A 22,973-nucleotide genomic window follows, 5' to 3' on the forward strand; every position below is an offset into this window, starting at 1 on the left:
GCGGTTTCTCCCGCCACTGCCCCTTCTCCCCCCGCAGGTCCCTTCACGGCCGGAGCCGCCATCGCCGACCCCCCGGGACGGTGGCGGGCAGGTGGTGGGCCGTGGGGCGAGGGGGGGCCCCGGTGTGAGGGGCTGCGGGCCGGTTTCTGCCGGGGGAATGGGGCGGGGGTGGCCCCGCGAGGCGCGCCGGGGCTTCGACGACGTTACTGTTAAAGTTGTGCCTGTTCTTGTTGTGGTTGGTTTTGCTTTTAGGGACACCGGGATTACATAACTGCCCACGGAGCGAGCAGCTGCGAGATTACACCATGCAGATTAGAGATTACGTTGATTCAGCAGATTGTCCTGTGCATGCCTGAGAAAGATTACACCAGCAGAGTTAAGAATACCCGCTTGCTGTGGTAAGCTGTGGTTTAAGTAGAACAAATTAACTCAACACAAAATTAAATGCAAATGAAAAAAAAAATAAAAAGAGGAAGTAAAAAACCACCAAGGTTAGGAACCTGCTTAAAACATTTTTAAAAAGACATTGACATCCAAGTTTTAATAGTTCTCTCCCCTGTGCTGAGTAGCTGTGGAATAGCTGGTGTTGGCAGCAGTTATTCCTGTTGGGATGATGTTTAGCTTAAAAAAATCAAAATCAGTGTGATGAACACTAGTTACACAAGCCTCCTGATGACTACCATGTAAAAGTAAATATCTAAACTCTTATGATATACATATTTTTAGTATGTCAAAATTATTTAAGTGATACTAGTATATTTTATTAAACGTCCATGTGCCAGACTGTCTTCTTGTATGCCAGTCTGTAATACAGATTTTTTGAGTTCTGACTTTTGCATCTGAGATTACTGACATTTGAGAGCTGACATTCTGATGGACACCATATTCTGCTGAGGTATGAATAAAAGTTAATCACGCAGTGAGAACATTTAAGTTGTATTACATTTTGGTTGATTTCTTAGAGAACTTAGGGATGAAACTTGGGAGTGAAAGTGCCATAGAGGAAATCAGTAAGCACAGAGAACGAAAGAATAGTGTTGCGGGTTTTTTTTCTTCAAGCTTGATAGTTACTTTTTTAATGCAAGTGTCTTCTAAAATTTATTAATTCCCCCCACATAAGCACACACAAGCTCGAGACTGGAATCTCTATCTCAAAATTACAAATATGTAGTATGACTACAGTAGTTACTTTTGACAGAAGCCTCAACTGAAATGTAGCTTTGCCAACTTCTGTATTAATCTCATACAGTAGAACTGAGGTTTCAGATGGGAATTTGCACTTGGATGCAAACTACTTATGAAATTTTACCAAGTTTTCCTTTAAATTTACTGTAATGTCTCAAACTGTGATTTCGACATCATTACAACAGTTTTACCAGCTGTTCTAGAATATAATTAATCATAAACATACTTCAGTGGATATAATCACAGTGTAAACTTAAAGTTTTTCTGTAGGCATTCCTAAGACAAGAGGACTCAGTCATTTTTTGTCATTTCATGAAACTAATGGAAAGAATTTTGAAGAACTGTATTAAAAAAACTCACCTGTCAATCACAGCCATGTTGAGACTTGTGAGCTCTCTGGCATCTGCCTTTGCTTCCGTCTTTTGTTAGAGTTCCTTCACGTTGTGGCTGTCTCATCTTAAAAAAAACTTGCAGTGTTTAAATTTGAGTAACACGTTGTCCTTACACAAATTTGCTGTAATATGTCATCTTGATTTATTCCTTATTGAGATCTCCATTTGTTTCAGGCAGTTTGATAGAATTTTTCTGACGCCTAACAATTTTCTGTGCTAAAATCAGTTATGAGCTTAATATGGTGAGGGTATTAGAAATTAACACCTAGATACGGAAATGAACAGACTCCTTTTAACAAGACCTCAGGACACTTCCACGCTTCCTGACTCTTTGAGAAAATAAGAGGCATAGACTACTACCTGATTGATAGATATCAAGGACACATCTCGGAAGGAAATTTATGTTTGATTAGCCTACTAAGCAGATGGTGCAATTTTTAAAGTGTTTTCCCTTCATTATTTTCATGACACAAATATTTGAGCTAGGTATTGGGGCAGAATGAGATTTTTACCTCTTTTGGAATTTAAAAAAGAATACATAATGCAGTAAAATTCCATTCTTGAAGACAGCTGTAAGGTGCAACTTAATCTAAATGAACAAACAATGTATATTTGAAATAGCCATGTGACTGAAATGATCTTTAATTTGGGGAAAGTTTATATAGAGAATAATTTTAAGAATGTTTGAATAGCAAAGAACCATAAAACAAAACCCAAATAATTACTCAGCGCTTTCTTTTTATCTGCCTGTGCTCATTAAGACTTCCAGTTATCATCTTTTGGGGATCCTGCATCTCATGGATGCTTAGAATAATTAGCCATTAAAAGTGCACTAAAATAAGTGGCAATAAGGATTCTGTTTTAAATATATGGGGAGTAAAGCACACAGGTTCATTGAAAGACAAATCTAATGAGCTCACAAGACTTGTTCCAGCCAGCCTCCTGTATGGCCAGAGGGTAGCACATATTTTTGCTAAAGAGCTGAACCCATTGCAGTATTGTGTCCTAGTGCTCAAATTGTCCTGAAATCCAATAGCAGTTCCTAAAAAAAACCAATCAACTGTATTCTTACCTCTACTGTTTTAGTGCCCAAGAAGCACAAGGGTGTATGGATTTTCTTATGTGGCTCACTTTAATTTGTGGCTTCTCTGATAGAAGAGAAGAAACACTGGGTTACTAGAATAGTAACCCAGTATTACCACCACATTTGCAGTGTTCAGTCTGACACACACATACACGTAGAGTTTATGCTTCATTCAGCAAAGTACGTGAACATGCTTTAAGTTTGTGATTTAGGATATGGTTAAGTCTAAACGTGATTTAAATCCTTTCCTAAACTGAAGCCCTTGTTAAAGATTCAGACTATGAAAATAAAGATGCACAGGACTTTCGAGTAATTGAAGAGGCTATAGTAGTATCAGTATGTATCTGTATACACAGGTGACCTAACTTTAATGTATAAAATGTAATCTTCCAAACAATGTATTATTATTATTAATATCAATTTAGATGACAAAGATATGGGGAAAACAGTAGAATTGATCTGAAGTTTTTTCAAAAAGCTGGCACACAGCAAAACAGGCTATATTTTAAATTTCAGATTAAAATATTCTAACTTGATATACAAAATAATCTTTCACAAACTCCCAAGATGCATGCAAGATAATCGTTTGAGCATTCATAGAATTGGATTCATAGTTTCTGTGAGCATAGGCTACAGCTGTGTCTTAAAAGAAGACACTGAGTTTGGAAAGGGTTAGGTAGGTGCACAAATGATCTCTTGTGTTTCTACTACCAGTTCACTGCACAGACCAATGTAAGCAAGTTAGAATAGAGTTTAGCAACAATTTCCACTACAGCATTTCATTTTCCTTACAATATATCAGCTTACTTTTCGAGTGAGATAGAGTCTCCCATTTATTCTTTTTAGGACACTGATATACACTTAAACTTCTGTTAACAGTGCAACAAGCAGCCCAGACTAAAACAGTTACATACAAATACATGACTACCTAATGATTTACTTTTCAGTCTGGCGGAAAAAAAAAAAAAAAGCCACAATTGTGAATGTCGTCAGCAACATCTCTTTGGAAAGTGATCTTTGTACCTAAATTTTGATACTTGTTATCAGAACCTAAAGATCAGAATTATGCACACACATAACATCCTCTTGGATTTAGGAAGTATTTTCACCCCCTTCCTTTGCCATTCTCTCTTTCCTTGAATATACAGGCAACCAAGTTTGAAAATAAACAACTAGTAGTCCCATAGCCTTCTTCAAACTGTCTTGTTCTATACAGTCAGCTTATAAACAATGTATAGTGCATGTAATAATTAGTCCTAGTCCAAACAGCTGATGAGGTGCATCATGCATCCATTTAACACGCTGATGAGGTAGAAAACTGTCAGCTTACTTTCTGCTGGATCATTGGATTTAAGCATCTCCTGAAAAAGTTCAACTTATAAGAGTAGCAGCACCAGACAGGTAGAGATGCATACTGACAATACGATGAAGGAAGTAGCAAAATCAAGTTATTTTGTCTGTTCGCAGACCCATATCCTAATTAAATCTGGAAAAGGCGCTAGTCTGAAATTTACGTTACATATCCTATTTATATTTTCTGTTATGAAAGCTATTGGATATTATACAATTTTGTGGCACATTCTGACTAAAGGGAAAGTAAATTTAGAAGGACTGCTTCCACCAAGAAAATACAAATTTAAACCAGATTTTTGACTGCTGCATATTGTATTTTTATGATGCAATTTATATATATTCTATTATGTGAATGTTTTGAATTCAGCAACAAATAGTAGTACTGGTAACCCTAGAAAAATATGCAAGTGATTCTGTGAGCATAATGGGGTGTTACCCTGTACTGTACTTGGCCTCTGTATGCATGTTTGTCTTTGTTGTAACCTCACCCACATTGCACTATATGTAAATTTGAAGCCTTTTTAACAGCACATATAGAATCCAGATCTTGACTGCTAAGAATAACCATCTCCAGGATGATTTAATTTTTTTAAAAACAGGATTTTAGTTCTGAAGTGAATCATGTTGGTTTGTTTCCTTGTGCCACGTGCTATGTTAATTGTACTTGGTTGTGTACACAAAGTAAGCAAAGCTGCATATCTGCAAGACAGTCCGAGGACAGCCTTTGGGTGGGGACCTTGCTGTTACAGCCCAGTATCACAGGGAACTGCCATTTCAGATTTTCTTGTATGGACAGGACACTTAAAGAGCAAGAGAAGCCATTTGAGGTCCCATGAAAAACAGAATTGCCCGCTTATACAGTAAGTACAAATGCATTTTACCTTGCAAAATGGGTCTCTACAGAAAGTTGCCTGTCTAGTACTAAAAGGTGAAGTACAGGCAATTACTTCTGGTAAAGTGGCTAATTTATTTTATTTGAACATTTAATGGGAAAAAATCTTTCTTCCAATATAGGACAGTTTGCTTAAATATTTACTTTATGTACACTTTAAAGTATAATTAAGAAAAAAAAAGAGCAAACATTAAATAATTAGATCTATTGTGTTAAGCTTGTTCAGTAACCTGTTTGGTATGATGAAAGTTGACTATATTTTACAAGAAAACAGAACATAGCAACATTAGATGCTTAGAGAGTCAGCATGTCTACAGAATAAGTTGCTTTTTAGCAATGTCAAGGGAAGATTGGTTTTTGTCCAGGCAGAGAGTTTCTATTCCATATTTTAAAAATAATTTTACAAGTGTTGACCTTGCTGAGTGCTATTAAATTCATGGCCTGTATTACTAATTTCACCTGACAACTAGACATGAGAAACACTCAAGTGAAACACACACATTCTCTCTGAGAAATTACAAATTGGGAAGTTCTTGTTTGTGAAATGCAAGAGTTCCACCACCAAGATTTTACCTGACTGAATAATTATCAGTCTGAGGACTGGTTCAGTTGTATGCACTGGCTTTCAAGGAGCAAATGTCAATTTAATTTGCTAGCCAGAAACAGTAATTTAGATTGTCTAAAAGCATCAGGTATTACAATTCTGAATAAGCATGGCAGTTTGAAAAAAGTATTCATTGTTTAAACATGGTTTAGTGTGAATTTGATTTTACTCTGTAGTACTGCCCTTAGGAGTTCACTGAACTTGACAGTACAGTTGAATGTTTGCCCTTAACTGAATTAATGGAACATACATATAAGAGTATACTCCCATCAAAGTACAACAAATGTCTTAGCAGCAACACTGAAAGATGCATTCCAATAGCTGTAGCTTCAGGGAAAGTCGTCACCGGGATGAAAAACGACATGCTAAATTTATATGTTTGTCTTTAGGTGCCGTTTTAGAAGAATAGCCTCTGACCAAGAATAAAAACTGTTGTCGGAATAATATGCGAACAGGTAATTTCTTCCAAGTCTTTTCTTGGATGTGTATACATACATAATTAGAATTCATTAAAATTGGGTTGATTTTTGACAGCTGCCATTTGAATTGCCACTACTGCTCCATAGGGCTGTCTCCACTTACTAGTCAGCAAACTAGAGTTCACCAGTCAATGGTACAGATTCTCTTCGGGAGATGTTTGCTTTGATCAGCCCTAATATTTCAGTTCGTGATTGATTAGCATGCAGTCCAAAGTTGCATATAAGTGAGGAAGCATACATCAGCCTCTTTATCTTCTGTCAACATTTCCCACTCCTCCCCCTTTTCTTTTAGCAGACTTCAGGATTAGACAGTCTGTAGTATTTTAGCCTCTGGGCTAGGCAAGACAGCTGAGTCAACATGTGGATTATCAAGGCTGGCTTGGTTCTTTGGGGGTTAAGGTGGTGTTGAGCCTTTATTTGTTTTTCTTTTTAATAGATAGGACAGTCAGGTGACAAAAGTTTAAATGCAAACAGCCAAGATAGTTTAGAGACAAATTTTTGTGCATGTCCTCAAAAAGAATGATTGAGAATCAGTGTATTTAGAGGCTGCTATTACCTGTGCCCGTTTTAAGTATTTACAGTCTAGCGTTAGAAAGAACGCTCTTGTTTCATGCCTTTTCACTTCTACTCCCACCAAAACCCAACTTTTTTAAAAAGTAACCTTTGTGCCCTACTTCTCTTTATTTAGTCTCTCACATAGAAGGATATCTCAAAATACAGCTATATATTTATAATGTAGAACATACATTGATAGAGTTCCTACAGTTGTATTAATTGAAAAGCTAAATCTTTTTGTATTTTTTTTAATTGCACATCGTCACTTGACTTGTTCAATTTTTCCATCTTTATTATGGTAGTCTGAATGTACTATACATTTGACTTTCAAAGCATACAATTTGCATTTTTAGATTAACGTAATGTATTGACTTACCTCATGAAAAATCATCACACATTCACTGATGCTAATGTAATTGGGCTTTGGCTTGTACTGAACCCCTTCTGATTCTCCAGTATACTCTTTTGCATCATTGACTATAAATTTAAAGGGATAAACTGTTGCCTCCATACTTTCCTGTCTATAAATATAGAGCTGTAGCTTTCAAATTTGATCCAAACTACTGCATTTCAGTAAAGTGGGTATGGAGTACAATAATATATATTTTTGCCTGGTAGCAAAACTCACTACAACTAGTAATTAATAATGGGGTTTTTTAGTATTAGACCATCCTGAATTTTCTTTCATTCTCTTTCATAATTCTGTCATCTACTTTATACTGTACTAGTCTGGTACTTTCAAGAAGCAGTAGGAAAGTTAATACACGAAATAGAATTAATGAAAAGCACAGTTGGATGGAAAATGGGACACCTGATCTATATGGACATAGAGGTTTCTTCAAATATCTCATTACTGGTAAAATTGAGGTTACTGTTTTTCCCTCAGCACTGGAAACAAGTCTAGCTCTAGAAAAAAATAGCCGATAGAGAAATTGTCTGTAATTACAATCTAAAAGGTTTTTGAAGGCTTCCTAGGTGCTTTTTATTCTCTCTCTTGCTTTCCTCTAATAGGCCTAAGACAGAGTGCCTGAGGTATTTTGCCAGAACAGAAATGTCTAGTTGGGCTGCAGAGCTGGTCCTTAATACAGATTACTCCGTATCAGTGAGAGAATCATTCTCCCAAATGTTCTGAGACCTGGATTACTCAAGGCATTTAGTTTTCTTCAGTGGTCTACCATTATACCAGTGTGAGACAGGCCTATTTCTGCATAAAGATGAAGAAAGTAAATAAAAACATAAGGCAGGATTTTAAGGAGGTTAACAAGTTCTCATTAATTCTCATGAGACTATCTGAAGGCTTTCCACGAGCTGTCTAAAGGGACTTTTCTTTGGGGCCTACCTTCTTTCATCTTGCTTTTCCATCTGGTAGAATTTCAACAACACTTAGCTCCCTCAGCTGCTTCATAGAGTTGAGAGCAGGTCAAAGTTGAGAGTTTTGCTTTTTCTCTCTTGATTCTTATAATTGTATAGATAACCTGATACACCATTCATATATTCAATGTCCTCTCTCCATTTAAGGAAGGATGTAGCCTTCAATTTAATTATGCTGTCACAGAAGTTCCACTGTTATGCTTGAATAGTCTAAAGTAAAATAATTTCTGTTCTTGTTTAAAAACCTTCTTGTTCTTTTCTGCTACGATTTTATTCCTATTGGAATTATACTGTTACCCATACAAAATAATTTTAAAAGTCTTTTAATAGTGAACTTGCAGTAAATGAATTGCCAGTAGACAAGCACAGAAAGCTTCAGAATTAAAATAAATTTCGGTTTAACTTCTAACAAGGTAGGGCAGAACACACGTTTCTGTTATGCCACATCCGGAGCCAGTGCAACAAGGTCAGACATGAACAATCTTTCCAGCCTTACCTCCCCGCCTCCTCCAGCTCCCTAATTTATCTGCACACATGCAAAAAGGTCCAGTTACCATCTGGATGCTAGCACTTTGATAACGTGAACGTGAAACTGAACTCCTGTTGAGCTCTGTGGTGTAACTGCCTTTATCTTAAAATAGTAAAAGGACTTTCCTCACACTCCTGTGTCCATAAGCCACCATCAAAATGGAAGAAGGTATGAAAACACGAGAGAGTGGAATTACTAGAGATGGTCTAGAGGATAGCAGGATACACGATGTTTTTTTGTTGCACAGGGTTAGAAGTAGCTAAGCTTTTCTGCTACTGTTAGAAAATTTAGGTTTATTTATATACAAAGCTGTAGAAGCTATGTCTAGGGTAGACTGTCTTTATGGCCACACTTCTCACTTTTTTTCTGCAGGAATAAAGGGGAACTCTAACTCTTTTTCCTGAAGGACAAATAAGAAAATTAAAATCTTGATTCCTCTTTAACAACACTATATTTTGTATAGAACCTGTCTTCTATACATAAATAGTGAGACAGCAGAATTCTTATTTTCAGAACTTCTGGAAGAAATAACAGCAAAAACAACACCTGAAGTGTGAGGTAACACCTGATTCTCACACTTCTGATGTCAGAAGACTGCTCTATTTTTCTTTTGATTGAGATATTGTGGTTTCATAAGCTTGAAGAAATATAAAAAAATATATATGTGTATATATAAAATGAGTTACTGGCGCATTAAATGTGTAAGTATGTGCAGTCCAGCTTCCAAATTTAGACTGCTGTCAAAAAGAATGAAATGGCACAGTTAGATATTCTATTTAAGCGTAAAATGGACAACTGCTGCCATGAGTGCCAGCATTAGTTTGAGGTTTTATTAGAATGCCTAATTGTGTTTAAACACTAAAAATTCATATAAGAAGCCTACTGAGTTAGAAAAAAAGCCTTTTTGAGGTCTGTGGAAATTACATTGTAACAAGCAGTCTTCACATAAGTGACACTTCATAGGCTGTTTGTTAAAAATCGGGGTAGGAAAACCTGGTGGTGTCCAACTGTGCTACGATTCAGCTCTTAACACAGCCTGGAGCAGTCTCAGAATGTCCTGGTCCACAGCTGAGACTATTCTGGGTTTACCTGTATTGACTCTGATTCTCTCATAGAAGCCAGTTAAGCCAAAGATACTTTGTGCCACTGGAACAGGACAAGCCAGACTTCACATGAAGTTATCATGTGAATTACTGTACTCAGTAGGATCTGTGGTCATGAAAGGCAAATGAAGTAACAGAGAATTCAGAAGTTCCTTCTCTGCAAGAGAAATTTTGCATTCACTCCTATAATTTAGGTGCTTTACATCTGGTATGGTGATAAATTTGTGATGTTACTGCATACTGTTACATGAAACAATTCTGCAAGATAGGTAGTGCTATATACTGCTGTTCATAGGGTGGTTTTGTTTGTGTGTGGTGGTTTGTTTTGGTTTCTTTTTTTTTTCCAGGAAGCCACCCCCATTCCCCAAAAGTAAAATTAACATCTCCTTTTATTAATAAAAATACAGAAATCTCTACTGTTCTCTGTGTTTGGTCTTATTTTTAAGATCATGAAGAACTCTGTGGCACCAGTTATGCGTCTTTTTGTCTGAATGGAGGGATTTGTTATATGATTCCTACAGTATCCAGTCCATTCTGCAGGTCAGTGAAACTAAAGTTTGTGTGTTTAAGTATTGGACAGTAGCTGTCTAAAGACTATGTCTCCATTTTGCTTCTTTAAGAAATTACTGTTAAAACATAATGTAAAACAAAATACCTATAACCTATGGCTGTTCCAAATTCAGTAATTCATGCTCAGATTACTTATCTAGTTTGCAGAGACATGACAATACAAGAAAAATAAATGTGTATACTTGTTTGACAGGTGCAACAGTATGCAGTTACATATGCATTCAGGATGATATCTATATTTAGAGGCATATTTCCTCCCTCATTACAATACAGAACAAAATACCCTTTGCCTCATGGAGCACAGACAGAAGAAAAGGCATTCAGAAAGAGAAAGTACATTCCCAGTTTTTCTTCCAGCTGAATTATATTGCAAAAATTCTAATAACATAAAATGGCCTGACCTGAACAAAATGAGGAGGCGCAAAAAAGAATATAATCTTTTCAGGAGAAAAAAGAACAGAATTCAAGACTTAACTATGTTTTCTGAATCTCGCTGAAATACTCAAAGGCAGCTTTACAGTGACAGCCAAAGAACACTTGATAAAGAAACATCAAGGTAGCAGATATAGATAGTTCTTACACCATTTGTTTATGGGACCATTCTTCTCTTGAAGCCCACGTAGCACGCTGCAAAAGAAGCACTTCCTGTTTTTGCATATGGATACGTTTCCTGCATAAATACAGCCCTGTCCTTTTATTTTCTCATTTACTAACACATAAGAAGATGCTAAATTAAATTCTACTTTTTCATGGTTCTGCATTTACTAATTCTGAGTTATAATTCATCAAAATAAATTACAATTAATTTAATGGGTTTCCTTAACATCTATGATATGCTTAAGGATATTACCTTTTTATCTTTCATGGCAACTTCTGCTCCCTCTTCAGTCTTGAGCTATAACTAACAATAACTAGATGAAACAGTTGGAGAAAGAAACAAAATTTTTCTAAGATGCCTAATTAAATTATTTCTTTCTTTTGTTTGAGACAGTTCAATTTAAACATTTAAACTCAAGCATGTAAACTCATCTAGTAGATGAGAAGAGGCAATTTTGTGGTAAATGCTCATTTCAAAATATAAACAGCATCCCACTGTCATTAAGCATATTGTCCCATGTCATACAATGAATCAGGTCCAGGAGTGAGGATGAGGCTTGTGTACTGTATGATGATGTTTTCAATGTAACTGCTGAACCTTGCCAGCTTATGCAATGCAAAATGAATACCACACACACAAAAAATAAAACACTTTGAAATACATGTGATTTTTTTTCTAGAAGCAATCCCATATTATTGATATTAAAATACTTAAATGAAAAAAGAATGATTAGACTAAACACAATTCCAAAGCACCCTCTCACCTCTTGCTAGACTGTGTAATGAGGAATGTGTATTTAATGCAATAACTGTAAATATGAAGTAAGAAATATTCAGAACAATTCATTCTTCATGAGCACAAGCTATTCAGTGTAGGTAATTTCCACTTTAAAAGAGCTCCAAATGAAGTAATTTCTACTACAGGATTTTATAATCTGCTGAAGCAGAAAAGTAACATCTTAAGAGCATTTCTGTTCTACTCAGGCAATCTTATTGCATTTAAATTATCAAGTATTTTTCTTCTCTATCTAGTGGTTGATTATGAAGTTATAGGGGTTTAAATAGCAGCATTCTATTTAAGCATGTCCTCATTCTAAGCATGTTCCTTAATCAGTCAGAGAAGGCTAATTATAGATGAGAAAGGTTTTGTTTACACACAGATATCTTCGTAATCAGCAGTGATGTGAATAGAAACAACAGAAAAAAATGCATCACTATTCAGCAGAATTCAGAAAAATATCTGGTGCTTTGGAACTTCAAGACTGGCATCATCACACAGTTGTGCAAAGTTTCTTTGATGCAGGTTTCTGCCAAATCCCACCTAAAGTTTCCAAGTGTTCTCAAATTATCATCACCCACCAACAGAAAAATTAAATTGGTTTGAGAATCAAAGGCTGAATGATCGTTAGTACAGCATTGCTTAAAGGGGGAAATGAAGCAAGAACAGACTTAACAAACTGTAAAAATACCTTAAAACACATTTGCCTTGATATGCTACTTATTTACACAAATGTGTTGTGCTAAACATAGTCCAGATTACCTGATGCAACATCACTGGAAGTTATTTCACAGTGTAGCTAGGGAAACTGCATCATTCTTTAGAAATACGTATTTTGTAGCATGTTAATAAATTAAGAGTCACTGTTTGCTTTTGGAATTTCAGTTATTTTTACCATTCAGAAATGGAGATATATATATATATATATACACAAAGTAGATTTAATAGAAACAAAACATTATTTCATGCACCCCCTACCCCATGCAACATAAGCAGATTTTAAATACAGCTGATGTGTGTTAAAACATGAAGTTGCTCAGCTGCCATCTTCTTTCTTTCCTTTACTAACAATGAGTTAATGTTCTCAGCAGCAAAAGGTGCACCTGTCACCATAAACAAGATGAGATTCAAACCCAAGAATGCTCAAATGTACTAAATAAACATGCAGCAGAATGGAGAAGGATGGAAAAGCAGCTGCCTCAGGTGTATCATAAAACATGAGGCTGAAAGCTGTTTGCCTCAGCACCTGATGCACAGCTGTCCCATAATCATTAATTCATGCAGTGCAGAATTAAGAGGGGAAGCTCTGGTATTTCCATTTTGTCTTGCAAATGGCAGATTTCTAAGAGCCTTCTTTCTATATTTCAGACAAAATACAGATGATATCACAAAAACACAGCCTCTCTGCTTCTGAGGGCAGTCCACATAGAAATTAATAGTGAATGCTCTCCTTTTGAGGAACGGATCATATTCTGAGGAGGGCAGTGCGTTCAGGCTAAGTACTGTAAGGGACAGAGGCAGACGTTAGAAATTTCCACCCTGAAGTTCCTGTGTATGGTTAAAGGATATCTCCACTTTCCCTTTCCTTTGCTTGTACCCTAATCCAATCTCTCCTCTACCTTTCCTATATTAATCCAATAAATCCCACGGAAATTAGAATCAAAGAATGGTTTGGGTTGGAAGGGACCTTAAAGATCATCTATTTCCAACCCCCCTCCCCTGGGCAGGGACACCTTCCACCAGACCAGGTCACTCAAAGCCCCGTTCAGCCTGGCCTTGAGCACTTCCAGGGACGGGGCATCCACAGCTTCTCTGGGCAGCCTGTTCCAGTGCCTCACCATGAATTTATTCCTTATGTCTAATCTAAATCTGCCCTCTTACAGTTCAAAGCTATTACCTCTTGTTCTGTTACTATATGCCCTTGGCCAAAATCCCTCCCCAGTTTTCTTGTAGGCAAAATTCCTTCTATCACTTTCTGTATACCCCATCCTTTCTGGCTCTTCCTTTGAAATGTGTTCTTCATTCTCTTTTCCAAATGTCCCCATGTACTTGCTGTGCACTAAGCCTTCAGAATGCCTTCAACACTGCAAATTGCCAGTGAAGGGGTCCCACTCATCTGGGCTTTTCTTCCTTCTGTGCCTCCAAAATTATGCTTTCACATACTCCAGGCTCTTCTGAAAACACAAAGTGTCCAATTAGTATTTTTCAGTTCTGCTTTTAGCTTGAAAGGTAGGAACAAAAGTTAGAATACATAACAAAAGTAGAGCCAAAAAAAGTCAATAATTATGATTTATTTTTAATGGGACATAAAATATAAAAATGCAACACTATCTTATGTATTTGAAAAGTATTAGTGATCAGAATTAATATCATGCCAGATATGGTAAAGCTTGCCTTACAAATATATACCTAAGGGCGTTCTAGGGGACAATAACCCACTCTTTCAACTTCACTCCAGTAGTAGCATGAGTTTTATTTTGCTCTCTAGTGTATTAATATCGCTTCAGAGTAACAGTTCTGAAACTCCTCTGAACATGAAACTTTTTAAAAAGCTGCTTAGGGCTTCCAGTTAACTTTGCCATTGCTTATTCATGTTGGGTTTAAATTCTTTTTCATACTTACTAGATGCCCTTATGTAGTGCATGGATTAGGACAACTTTTAGGAGCCTGCTACAGACTAAAGATTGTGGTGATTTTGAAGCTGTCAACCATGTAATCTGAATTGCATTGACAACCAGATAATTTTTCAGCTGTCTTTTTCTGCTTAGACCTTTGTATTTACATGCAAGTAATTTATACACCAGGAAGCATTCAGGTGTTTCCTGATGAAAGGAAAGGAAAACTAAAGTCAAGACTCTTATAGTATAATACTAAGCAATGGGAGTCTGTGTGCATATTTGACTCAAATCCTACTTCCATTTTTTAAGTCTGTCAGATAATTGCTTATGATGCCCACCTTAGAGTCTGGAAGAAAAAGAAACCTTACCTTCTTACCTAAGTCAGGCAGTAGAGCACTTGCACTGCATCTGCAAAGAAAACAGCAGTAATGCTGTGTGTTATTCAAGGGCTGTTAAGTTTATGTTTTAGTTACTGATCAGATTGTAAAGGATCAATGTAATTCTGGACCCGCTAGTCATCTCCTGACATCTTATCCCTGCAGTTTGTTTCCTTCCACCTTATATTGATGCTGATATGGGCAGTTTTGATTAATATCCTCTGTTGAAAGATTCTGTGGGCTTCTTTACATATATTATGTTAGTGTGTTGTCTCCAGCACAGCTCCTCTAGTAAGTTTGTATACAACAGTTAAGGCTGGCTCATCTCATCTGACAAGAGGTGTGGGTGTGTGTGCAGGCATCTAGGAGAGCAGAAATCTGGATGCTATCTGAAGATGTGAATTACTAGACTCGCAGCTTTTTCTCAGACATTTGAAGGCTGTTGTCTTTCAGCTGTAATTAAAATGGGAAAAAAAAGGGTCTTTCCTCTAAGAACTTAGAATTTCCAATATGGAATGCTACATAGTAGTACCACGTAAAGCCAACAGACAGCATGTGCTGAAACAGCAGGCTAATAGCATGCAGATGATGCTGAGCAACAGCAACACCTGGCCTAGTGACCACAAGACTTAATTAGTGTAACTCCCTCTTACCATAGCCTAGAAGGAGGCTTCTCTGGCTTTTGCACTGATTCGTTCAAGAGCAGAAGCAGAGTTGCCTGCCATATTAACAACTGCAATTGTATTGTGCTTAACTTGGGCTCTGCTTTCAGGCATCTGTTATAAAGAAGATAAACTATGAGTTGCTAGTGACTTTTAAGGCTGGGTATAGCAAGACTGACTACCTCCAGGAGACACGATATAGATACCCTCAGTCTGGATTATATTCATAGCCCCCATGCTTGGTAGAGACTACTTTTCTGTCTTGCTTGCAAGTCACTGTGTAACTCCACTGAAATTATTAGAGCTCTGCTAATGCAACAGCATAAGCAGATCTTCTGGGTGAGTTCCACTGCTCGTTACTGAAGTCTGCTGAGTTTCTGTCCCACCAATTTTAGGAAAGGACTTACAGTAGAAACCTTTCCCTCTCTTGGTTGTCTTATAGCATCGTTTGCTCCTATATTTAACATAGTCCTTCACCTGTTTGTACGTCAGTGCTGATGACTTCATAAAAGCTTGTGCAAGCCAATATTTGAACACTGGGATTTTCAGAAATGCCCTAACTGTAGCAGAGCCTGTTGGTAGGGTCACATTAGCTATAATTTTGTTTATTTACTTGTAACCAAAAGATATCTCAATTTTCCTGTTTCTATGAAAACCTCCATCATTTCTGGGTTATATGACAGTATTTTCTACGTAGCATGGAATCACTTTCAGCAAGTGTGTCAACAGGTCAGCCTAGAGAAAGTGGATGGGTAGCTTTGTAATCCCTAATCCACTGCACACAAAACAGATACTATCAAACTGGCAAGTCATGGAAAACATATTTCTAAAACTAGTTTTTTGTAACATCCAAGAAAAATTAATAGGTTCAGCATCTAGGATGTATAAGTTTTATATGTGCAAGTTTTTTTTAGTGTAAGTCTTTTCCCCTTTGCTATAACCTTGGATTCATATTGGCTATCGTTTTCCCCTTACCGTCTTAGGCCTTCTGTCTCATGAAGACTTATGACTACTTAAGCATCTGCTTCTGTTTTCTGTTTAGTAGAAAGTGGCGACAATCACAGTGATCTTTTCACTACACTGGGATCACATTCCCATTTTTTTTCCATGGGCTTTGGCAGAACATGAATATGGCTTCCATGCACTGCTCACACCAACTCACTCTACTGCATCACAGCGGTTCTCTAACCCTAGCCTTTTACCTAATCCTATATGCAACACTCTTCAGCTAGAAAGACTGTCTTTTCTTCCTCTTGCATTTTTCTCTTTAGGCTACTGACTTACTCCCTTTACACTCATTCTCTAGAACTTCTCCATGAGCCTTAAATTAATGCCAAAACCTATTTATTTTTTCTTCCTGTATCATTTTAGCTTTACATTATTCTCCAGTTTTCATCGGTATTCAAGAATACTTCTATGAATTTTATATTCCATTTTCTGTCCTTGTTATTCTATTCAGCTCTCCAAAGCACTTCTCTCTGACTTGCTAGAGAACAATGCCCCACTCAAACTACACTTCTATTCTTAAAGTATTCTACAGTATTTCAGAAATAGGCTACTGAAATGCCATTATACTTACAGTAAATATCTGGAACATTATCTCAAGCAATCAGAGCAGTCTGCCTACCTTTCCTTCTCCCAGCAGTCAAACATAGTAACTTTGAAAAGTTGTCCTTAGTAAATGGTGGCTGTTCGATCAGTTGCACAGCTTTAATATATAATTATAATTACATCTTTATTCTAGTGTCTAAATCTTCCATTTTATTTCCAAAGGCAAGGAATTAAAATAAATGATTGTAATTCTTTGTGCAATGGCTTAGACCAGTAAGTACTGAAATAGTGGTCCATAATCTACAGAAAACCGTGCTGGGAGTCACATCAAGCATGCCTGGTGGCATGTTCACAGTGATCCGTTTGTCTTATTTAGATTCTTTCTTGGCAGTTCCTCCCCACTTGCCTCCTAATCCCTCATCTGAAATTATATCTTGCAGCTGCCAATGGCAGTTGAGAACTTCAAGTATATTACGGAGTTCAGCCCATTTTTCTCAGCTGGAGCCTGAAATTGCTTATGTCACAGATTATTATGACTTCAGTGCCAGAAATAGCAAGAAGGAACAAGATCTTTAGTAATACAAGTAGAGAGAAGCAAATTTACATACATAAAAGATACAGTTACTGAATGAAAAGCTTTCCATTTTCTGTAATGCAATAAATTCTTTAAGAAAACTTAGCAGAATAAGTGTAAAATATAAAACAAATGAAGATTAGTTTAGCTTCAAGCTGTCTATTTTTGATTCAATATGAATTACTAAGCCATTGATTTTATTTATTTTTAATAAAATATCATACCATTTTACCATGGTAAAATACCATATTCATTTTAATCCTTTTTTCAGAAGTTTTCAGAAGCTCAGTACATAAAATAAGCATAGTAGAGAAGACTTTCAGCTAGATCTCTCCAAGACAGAGTCATTCACCAAGCTGTAACATGTTCTGGCATGAATTATTACACTGCATAAACTACTTCTGCAATTTAAGGTGTACTGTGTCTCAAGGAATTCCCATTTCCTTGATCTGTTTAGCTAACAGTACTAGCTCTTCAACAAAGAAAGCTAGAAAGTTACATGAAAGGGGGAAAAGAAAGCATGACTGCTGTGTGAGAAGCCGTGAGATGACAGTTAACACTGAAGAGGTGGGTTTAATTAATTAATATAAAAAAAGCAATATGGATCAGAATATAAACTTGATGCCCAACATGCCCAATTCCCTTTGTTCCCAAAATAAGAGGTGAGTGGAAATTCCACAAGAAAACTTGCTGTGAAGCAAATATAAACTTTGATTTAAAACTGTATAAACTTGTTTTCCCAGGTGTATTGAGAATTACACGGGAGCCCGTTGTGAGGAAGTTTTGCTGCCCAGCATCAAGTCTCAAACAAAAGGTGACCTGTTTGCAGTTTTCTTGGCTTCACTACTACTTCTAGGAGTTCTTGTAATTGGAGCATTCTACTTCCTTTGCAGGTAAAAGTGCTTCAGAGTGCTGAAGCTGTTTAATCAAGTAGAAATTTCTTCTGGTAATCATGTACTAATTATTTGAATGTAAAACTATGTAATGAATTATCCATAAGGTTTGTATGGTTATTCAGCATAATTAATGTGGACGTCTCAATTTGTTGCCTGTAATATTTTGCTTCCTGGCTTGTAGTTTTCTCAATCTCTTTTCTAAGCTTTTACGTATAGTTGCTTTGTAAAAAATGCATGCAGTACACTTATTTCTGACAGATTTTACAGCCTACCGGAGTTAGTGCTAACATTTTAAAACATCGGTCAATCCTTGTGTTGTCCAAAGATTGAGAAGTCAGACAAACGAACTGCAGCCATTAGCTCCCAATTCCTTTACAGCTCCTAGTTTAAAAAGGAAAACTAAGGAAAGAATCAAATTCGAGAATAATCCCAAGTAGGTGTTTATTAACTAACTAACATCAAGAACAAATCAGAGGGCTAACTCGTTTGTCCACGATGATCCATGTTTGAGTAGCATGAAAATGTCAATGCTAGATGGCAAGTGCTGCAGGTTTGCTTTTAGTGGCATTTTAGGCATATTACAACTTCAAATGAAAACACAGAAGCAGTTACTGGGATTAAGTCAATCTATTTGATGTGTAACACCAAATACATGTATCAGTACACTTATACCAAACCCAAACAAACTTCCTGTCTTCACTTACTCACTGCATTTATGTATGCAAGTCAACCTCCTATGTCCCCTTTAGCGTACAGCGCTTTTTATAAGAGCTCTTTTTGTCATACACTGTTAATATGTATTTATGCCTTTAGGAGACAACTTACTAGCCTCTGGAATTCTTAGCCATCACAGATTTGCAGCCTCTTCGTGTTACTCCTATGCATTTCTCCTTGGTTATCATAACCTAAGGTTCTTGCAATTCTGTTCTTTGCTCTCCCATAATCACAGTGCCAAATCAGCCTCTCTGATCAGTGCCTTTCAACGAGCAACCTTTGGAATAGCTGGTCTAGTTTTACCTCACCGGCTGTCATGGAAACCCATGGAATGCCAGTTCTTTCCATAGCTGAATATATTTAAAAGAGAGAGAGAGCATTTGATAAAACACTTTGTATATATAAAAAAAAATTGCTGTAGAGGATTCCCTCCACCTTAGTCATTTTAGTTAAATTCATCCTCTCTTAACAGTGGAACACCACAGCAGTTTTTAGCTAAAGAAGGACAGCAGATTACTATAAAGTTATCAGAATTGAATGCAGCTTTAACTAACTAAAGAAAAAAATAATTAAAGTTTCATAGGGGTACAGAGAGTATTTCTTTAGAAGTAAAGCTTGTCTCTGAGAAGAGAAGAAAAAGTCTTCAGAGAGCAGAGAATTCAGAGAGTAATCTGTTAAAAGATCCCTTTCCTCTTGCATGCTGTAAAATTAGGGAAGGCTGGAGACACAATCGACTGAGTTTTATGGTTAGAGCCTTGCATTGCAAACTACAGAAGCTTAGAATAACAGCAACGCCAGGTCTGTGCAAGTCTGTTATTATAAGACAGTTGGAAGATGAACCTCAGCTACTCTATTTCTTTATAGGAAATCAGTTTACTCAAGCTTTACCTAACTGGCAGAACAAGTACTTAGTAGAGCCTCTTTATTAGAAAAATAACAAGGGCAGCAACTCAGTTTTAACATAGTAGCCCTTCAACATATTTTACATACCAGACTAGCTTGGAAATCTCATAAAATCATGATCAGCTTTAGTATAAAGAAAAGAACATATCTGGCTAAAAATTGTCTTTGTCTTACCTTTACGCTTCAGAGGCTGATGTAGCACAATCACCTTCTGCCAGAGATCTCATCTATAAAAGAAACACTTTACATCTGAAAGTCGTTATCTCTTGACTGAAATGACCAACATGTAAGAGGAGTCTCACGTGGGTACTTTCCAGCTGTATAAACAAGGATTATTGCTAGCAGCTGTCATCAGTATTTTCTTTTTTTTCCCCCCACCCAGATTTGACCTACCACCTGTATCATAACATTCTGGAAAAGGGTGGAACTGTGGCTTGCAAGGGTTAGCAGAGAGTGCATCATCCTTGACTTCTCCTCTTGACAGGATATTAAATTTAAAATGTTAAGAGAAATAACATGCTATCAAGTTTCCACTGTTCCACTTTATTAACAAATGTTTGATCCAGAATCAGAAAGCAGAGAATTTTTTCCCCTATATTGTGTGTTAGTAAGCATTTCATTCCAGCAGAGGATTCTAGTGCACTTTTAGTATAATCAGTAAAGCAATCTGGAGGGATGCAGAAGAGGGGATATTAATTGCAATTTAGACAGAAACTTAATCCCTAAAATGATACTTAAAATCTTTTAGAATTTAGGAAACGGTGCTCTATTTTCTTGTCCCTGTCATCACTTGTACCCCCTTCCTTTCCAAGTTTTCTTCCTCTTAGGCTGCTTGGGGCAGATTCCAGGACCAGACACGTGCGAGTGCTTTAATGCTCCCTACCAACAAATCCATTCAGCATACAACGGTGGAGAGAAAGGATCTCGTTGCTCTGCTTATAAAACCAAATCATAAGTAATGGTAAAAGTGACCCAGAAAAGAAAAGGGCTGCATAGGAAAAGCTCTGGGTGAACAGTGGGAAATAATTCTCTCTTTACAGTTAGCTGAGTCATCACATTTTTATCAGCTGAGGATTTATTTTTTCCAATCTGCCAACAATCTGCTGTTAAGCTGATTTCATGCTGTATTTGATTATGTACTAGGATTCATCAAGACAGTATGGGTTGGGAAAGCAAACGTACAAGGAGAAGGAGGAGAGAGAATGAAAGATAATGAAGAAACAGACAGTATTTGAAATGGCTAGAGGGTGAGAATGATGGAAAGTAGGACAAAATAAAGACAGAGGAAAGGAACCGAAGGTTTGAGTGAAAGGAACAGCAGAGAATGGAGGGAGGGAAGATGGAGAAGTGGTCAAGGACTGGTGATGAAAAAAAGCAGCTTAGAACTGGAAAAGATAAACAGTTATCTGAGGTTAAACCTCCCACCGTTGCTGGAACCTGCTGAAGGAAAGGCTACTGTAGAGCTCTCTTAATGAGTCTCAGGTTGACAAAATATAATTATTTAGGTGGTAAAGTGAGTACTTTACTACCTAATTTACTTTCTGAAAAAACGATGAGGAATGTTGTTGCAAAGACTATGCTTTTATGTCTCCTCACAGGTGAGTCTTGGTAAAACAGTTTTATATCATGTAGTAAGAATTCATATAAGAACAGTACTGTCCACATCTGAAATTAATGTGAAAACCAGTTCAGTACATTAGCTTCCTACGTTATTTTATCAAGCTTTCTCCAGGAATGTGTTGTTTCATAGGCAATAAACATCGCTTCTCTGTCTAAAGGGGGAATCCTGACCTTTAAAAGCGTGCTCAGCTCTGTTTGCTCCATTCCTGTAAAAGCTCAGCACATAAAACTATTGCTATTTCTGACTATTGGGATTCACTAGAAGATATGGCATCATGCCAATAATTGTATTTTGGCAAGGATAGTAAAATATTTGCATTGTGAATGTAAAACCTATCCATATATATATTAAACCAGAACTGTTTTAAGGAGAGTGATTTGCTATTTAACAATGAAAAAATGTCTTGGATTGGAGTAGGCCTCTGTGTGGCTTTAGGCCCAGGAGCTGCATAACCTGTTAGCAGGAACTGGGGAAAACAGGAAAGTATGCAAAAATCCCTGCTATTACATTGTTACTGACGTAACAAAATGCACATTTTGCTACAAACAATTCACCTGTCAGTATAGGTCCAGCTGCTCTTCTTTCTCCAGAAACATATTGTACCAGGGTGACTGGAAGGTAGCTGATTAGTATAGATTCCACGTAAGCCAGCTTTTATTTAAAGACAATATAGAGGCCTGAATGCCACAAGCACAACTTAGAGGAATAGATAAAACCCTAGGGAAACCTAAAATAATTCTATAATAAATCTGCAATTCATTTCTATACTTTATTATAAGTCCATATTGAAACGTCACATTACCTGTAAGATAAGTGTATATTGATGAACAGGAATTCAGCCAGCCAACACAGCAGGGTTTAGGAATAAAGCCATTTAAGCTGTCCAAGGCAACAGACTTTGTGGAGGAGTTATATCACCACAGGACACAAACTGGACAGAAAGGAGAGTAGCTCATGACTCTTCTCAAGAGAGCAGATGTCCACTTACTATTAAAAGAAAAAGACAGCAAGAGATCAGCTCTATTTAGAAGATCTGTTTCTCCTCATGAATGTATGGAAAATAGAACGTTATTGATATTTCACTTTCAAATGCTAAGATAAATTCCAAATGATAAATTAAATAATTTTGTAGTATCTACTAATTGCTTAAAGACACACCTGAGAAATCAGACAAACAGGAACATTAACTTCAGGAGAGCAGCCATGTTGTTCTCAGTGCTGTTCCTGCCTCTGATTTCTGTTCTTCTCCCTCAAATATGTGCTTCTTAAAAATGTTGAGTATTAATCAGAAACTAACTGCAGAAGATCTGTGTCACTTTTTTCACTGGAAACATCACTCAATTAATTTGTCTCTTCCCTGACAACTTTTTTCACCGATAATGTTTTTCACTCTGTGTGTGTGTTTTTCCCCCTCCCTGTTGTCTCTTTTTTTTTTGCTTATGGTCAGGAAAGCTTCCATTCCAAGGACAAGTTCTTCAGAGTGTGGTGCCAACCTGGTTGAGACTACAAGCAGCAATGGCTGCAACAGTGAGTACGTTTAAAGTTAAAAGATTTGACTCCATAAG

General features: G+C 36.9%; 2 protein-coding genes across 3 annotated transcripts in view; one reads left to right on the forward strand and one right to left on the reverse strand.

The window, feature by feature from the left end:
• Positions 1-22,973, forward strand: part of NRG4 (neuregulin 4) — a 24,635-nt gene continuing 1,662 nt past the window's right edge. The window contains exons 1-8 of the mRNA XM_086756983.1: positions 1-91; positions 253-398; positions 803-895; positions 4,811-4,874; positions 5,900-5,965; positions 9,994-10,087; positions 18,018-18,167; positions 22,856-22,935. Of these exons, the coding sequence (XP_086613109.1) occupies positions 5,956-5,965; positions 9,994-10,087; positions 18,018-18,167; positions 22,856-22,935 (334 nt within the window). The 5' untranslated portion in view covers positions 1-91; positions 253-398; positions 803-895; positions 4,811-4,874; positions 5,900-5,955. The remainder of the gene's footprint in view (positions 92-252; positions 399-802; positions 896-4,810; positions 4,875-5,899; positions 5,966-9,993; positions 10,088-18,017; positions 18,168-22,855; positions 22,936-22,973) is intronic.
• Positions 10,139-22,973, reverse strand: part of LOC147599301 (uncharacterized) — a 20,068-nt gene continuing 7,233 nt past the window's right edge. For both annotated transcript variants that reach the window (XR_015259857.1, XM_086756982.1), the window contains 4 exons: positions 19,962-22,395; positions 18,996-19,234; positions 14,479-14,518; positions 10,139-13,666 (listed from right to left, as the gene is read on the reverse strand). The gene's annotated coding sequence lies outside the window, so the exon portion shown is untranslated. The remainder of the gene's footprint in view (positions 13,667-14,478; positions 14,519-18,995; positions 19,235-19,961; positions 22,396-22,973) is intronic.

This window comes from Chlamydotis macqueenii, chromosome 12 (assembly GCF_036417535.1).
Source record: "Chlamydotis macqueenii isolate bChlMac1 chromosome 12, bChlMac1.mat, whole genome shotgun sequence".
Lineage (NCBI taxonomy): Eukaryota > Metazoa > Chordata > Aves > Otidiformes > Otididae > Chlamydotis > Chlamydotis macqueenii.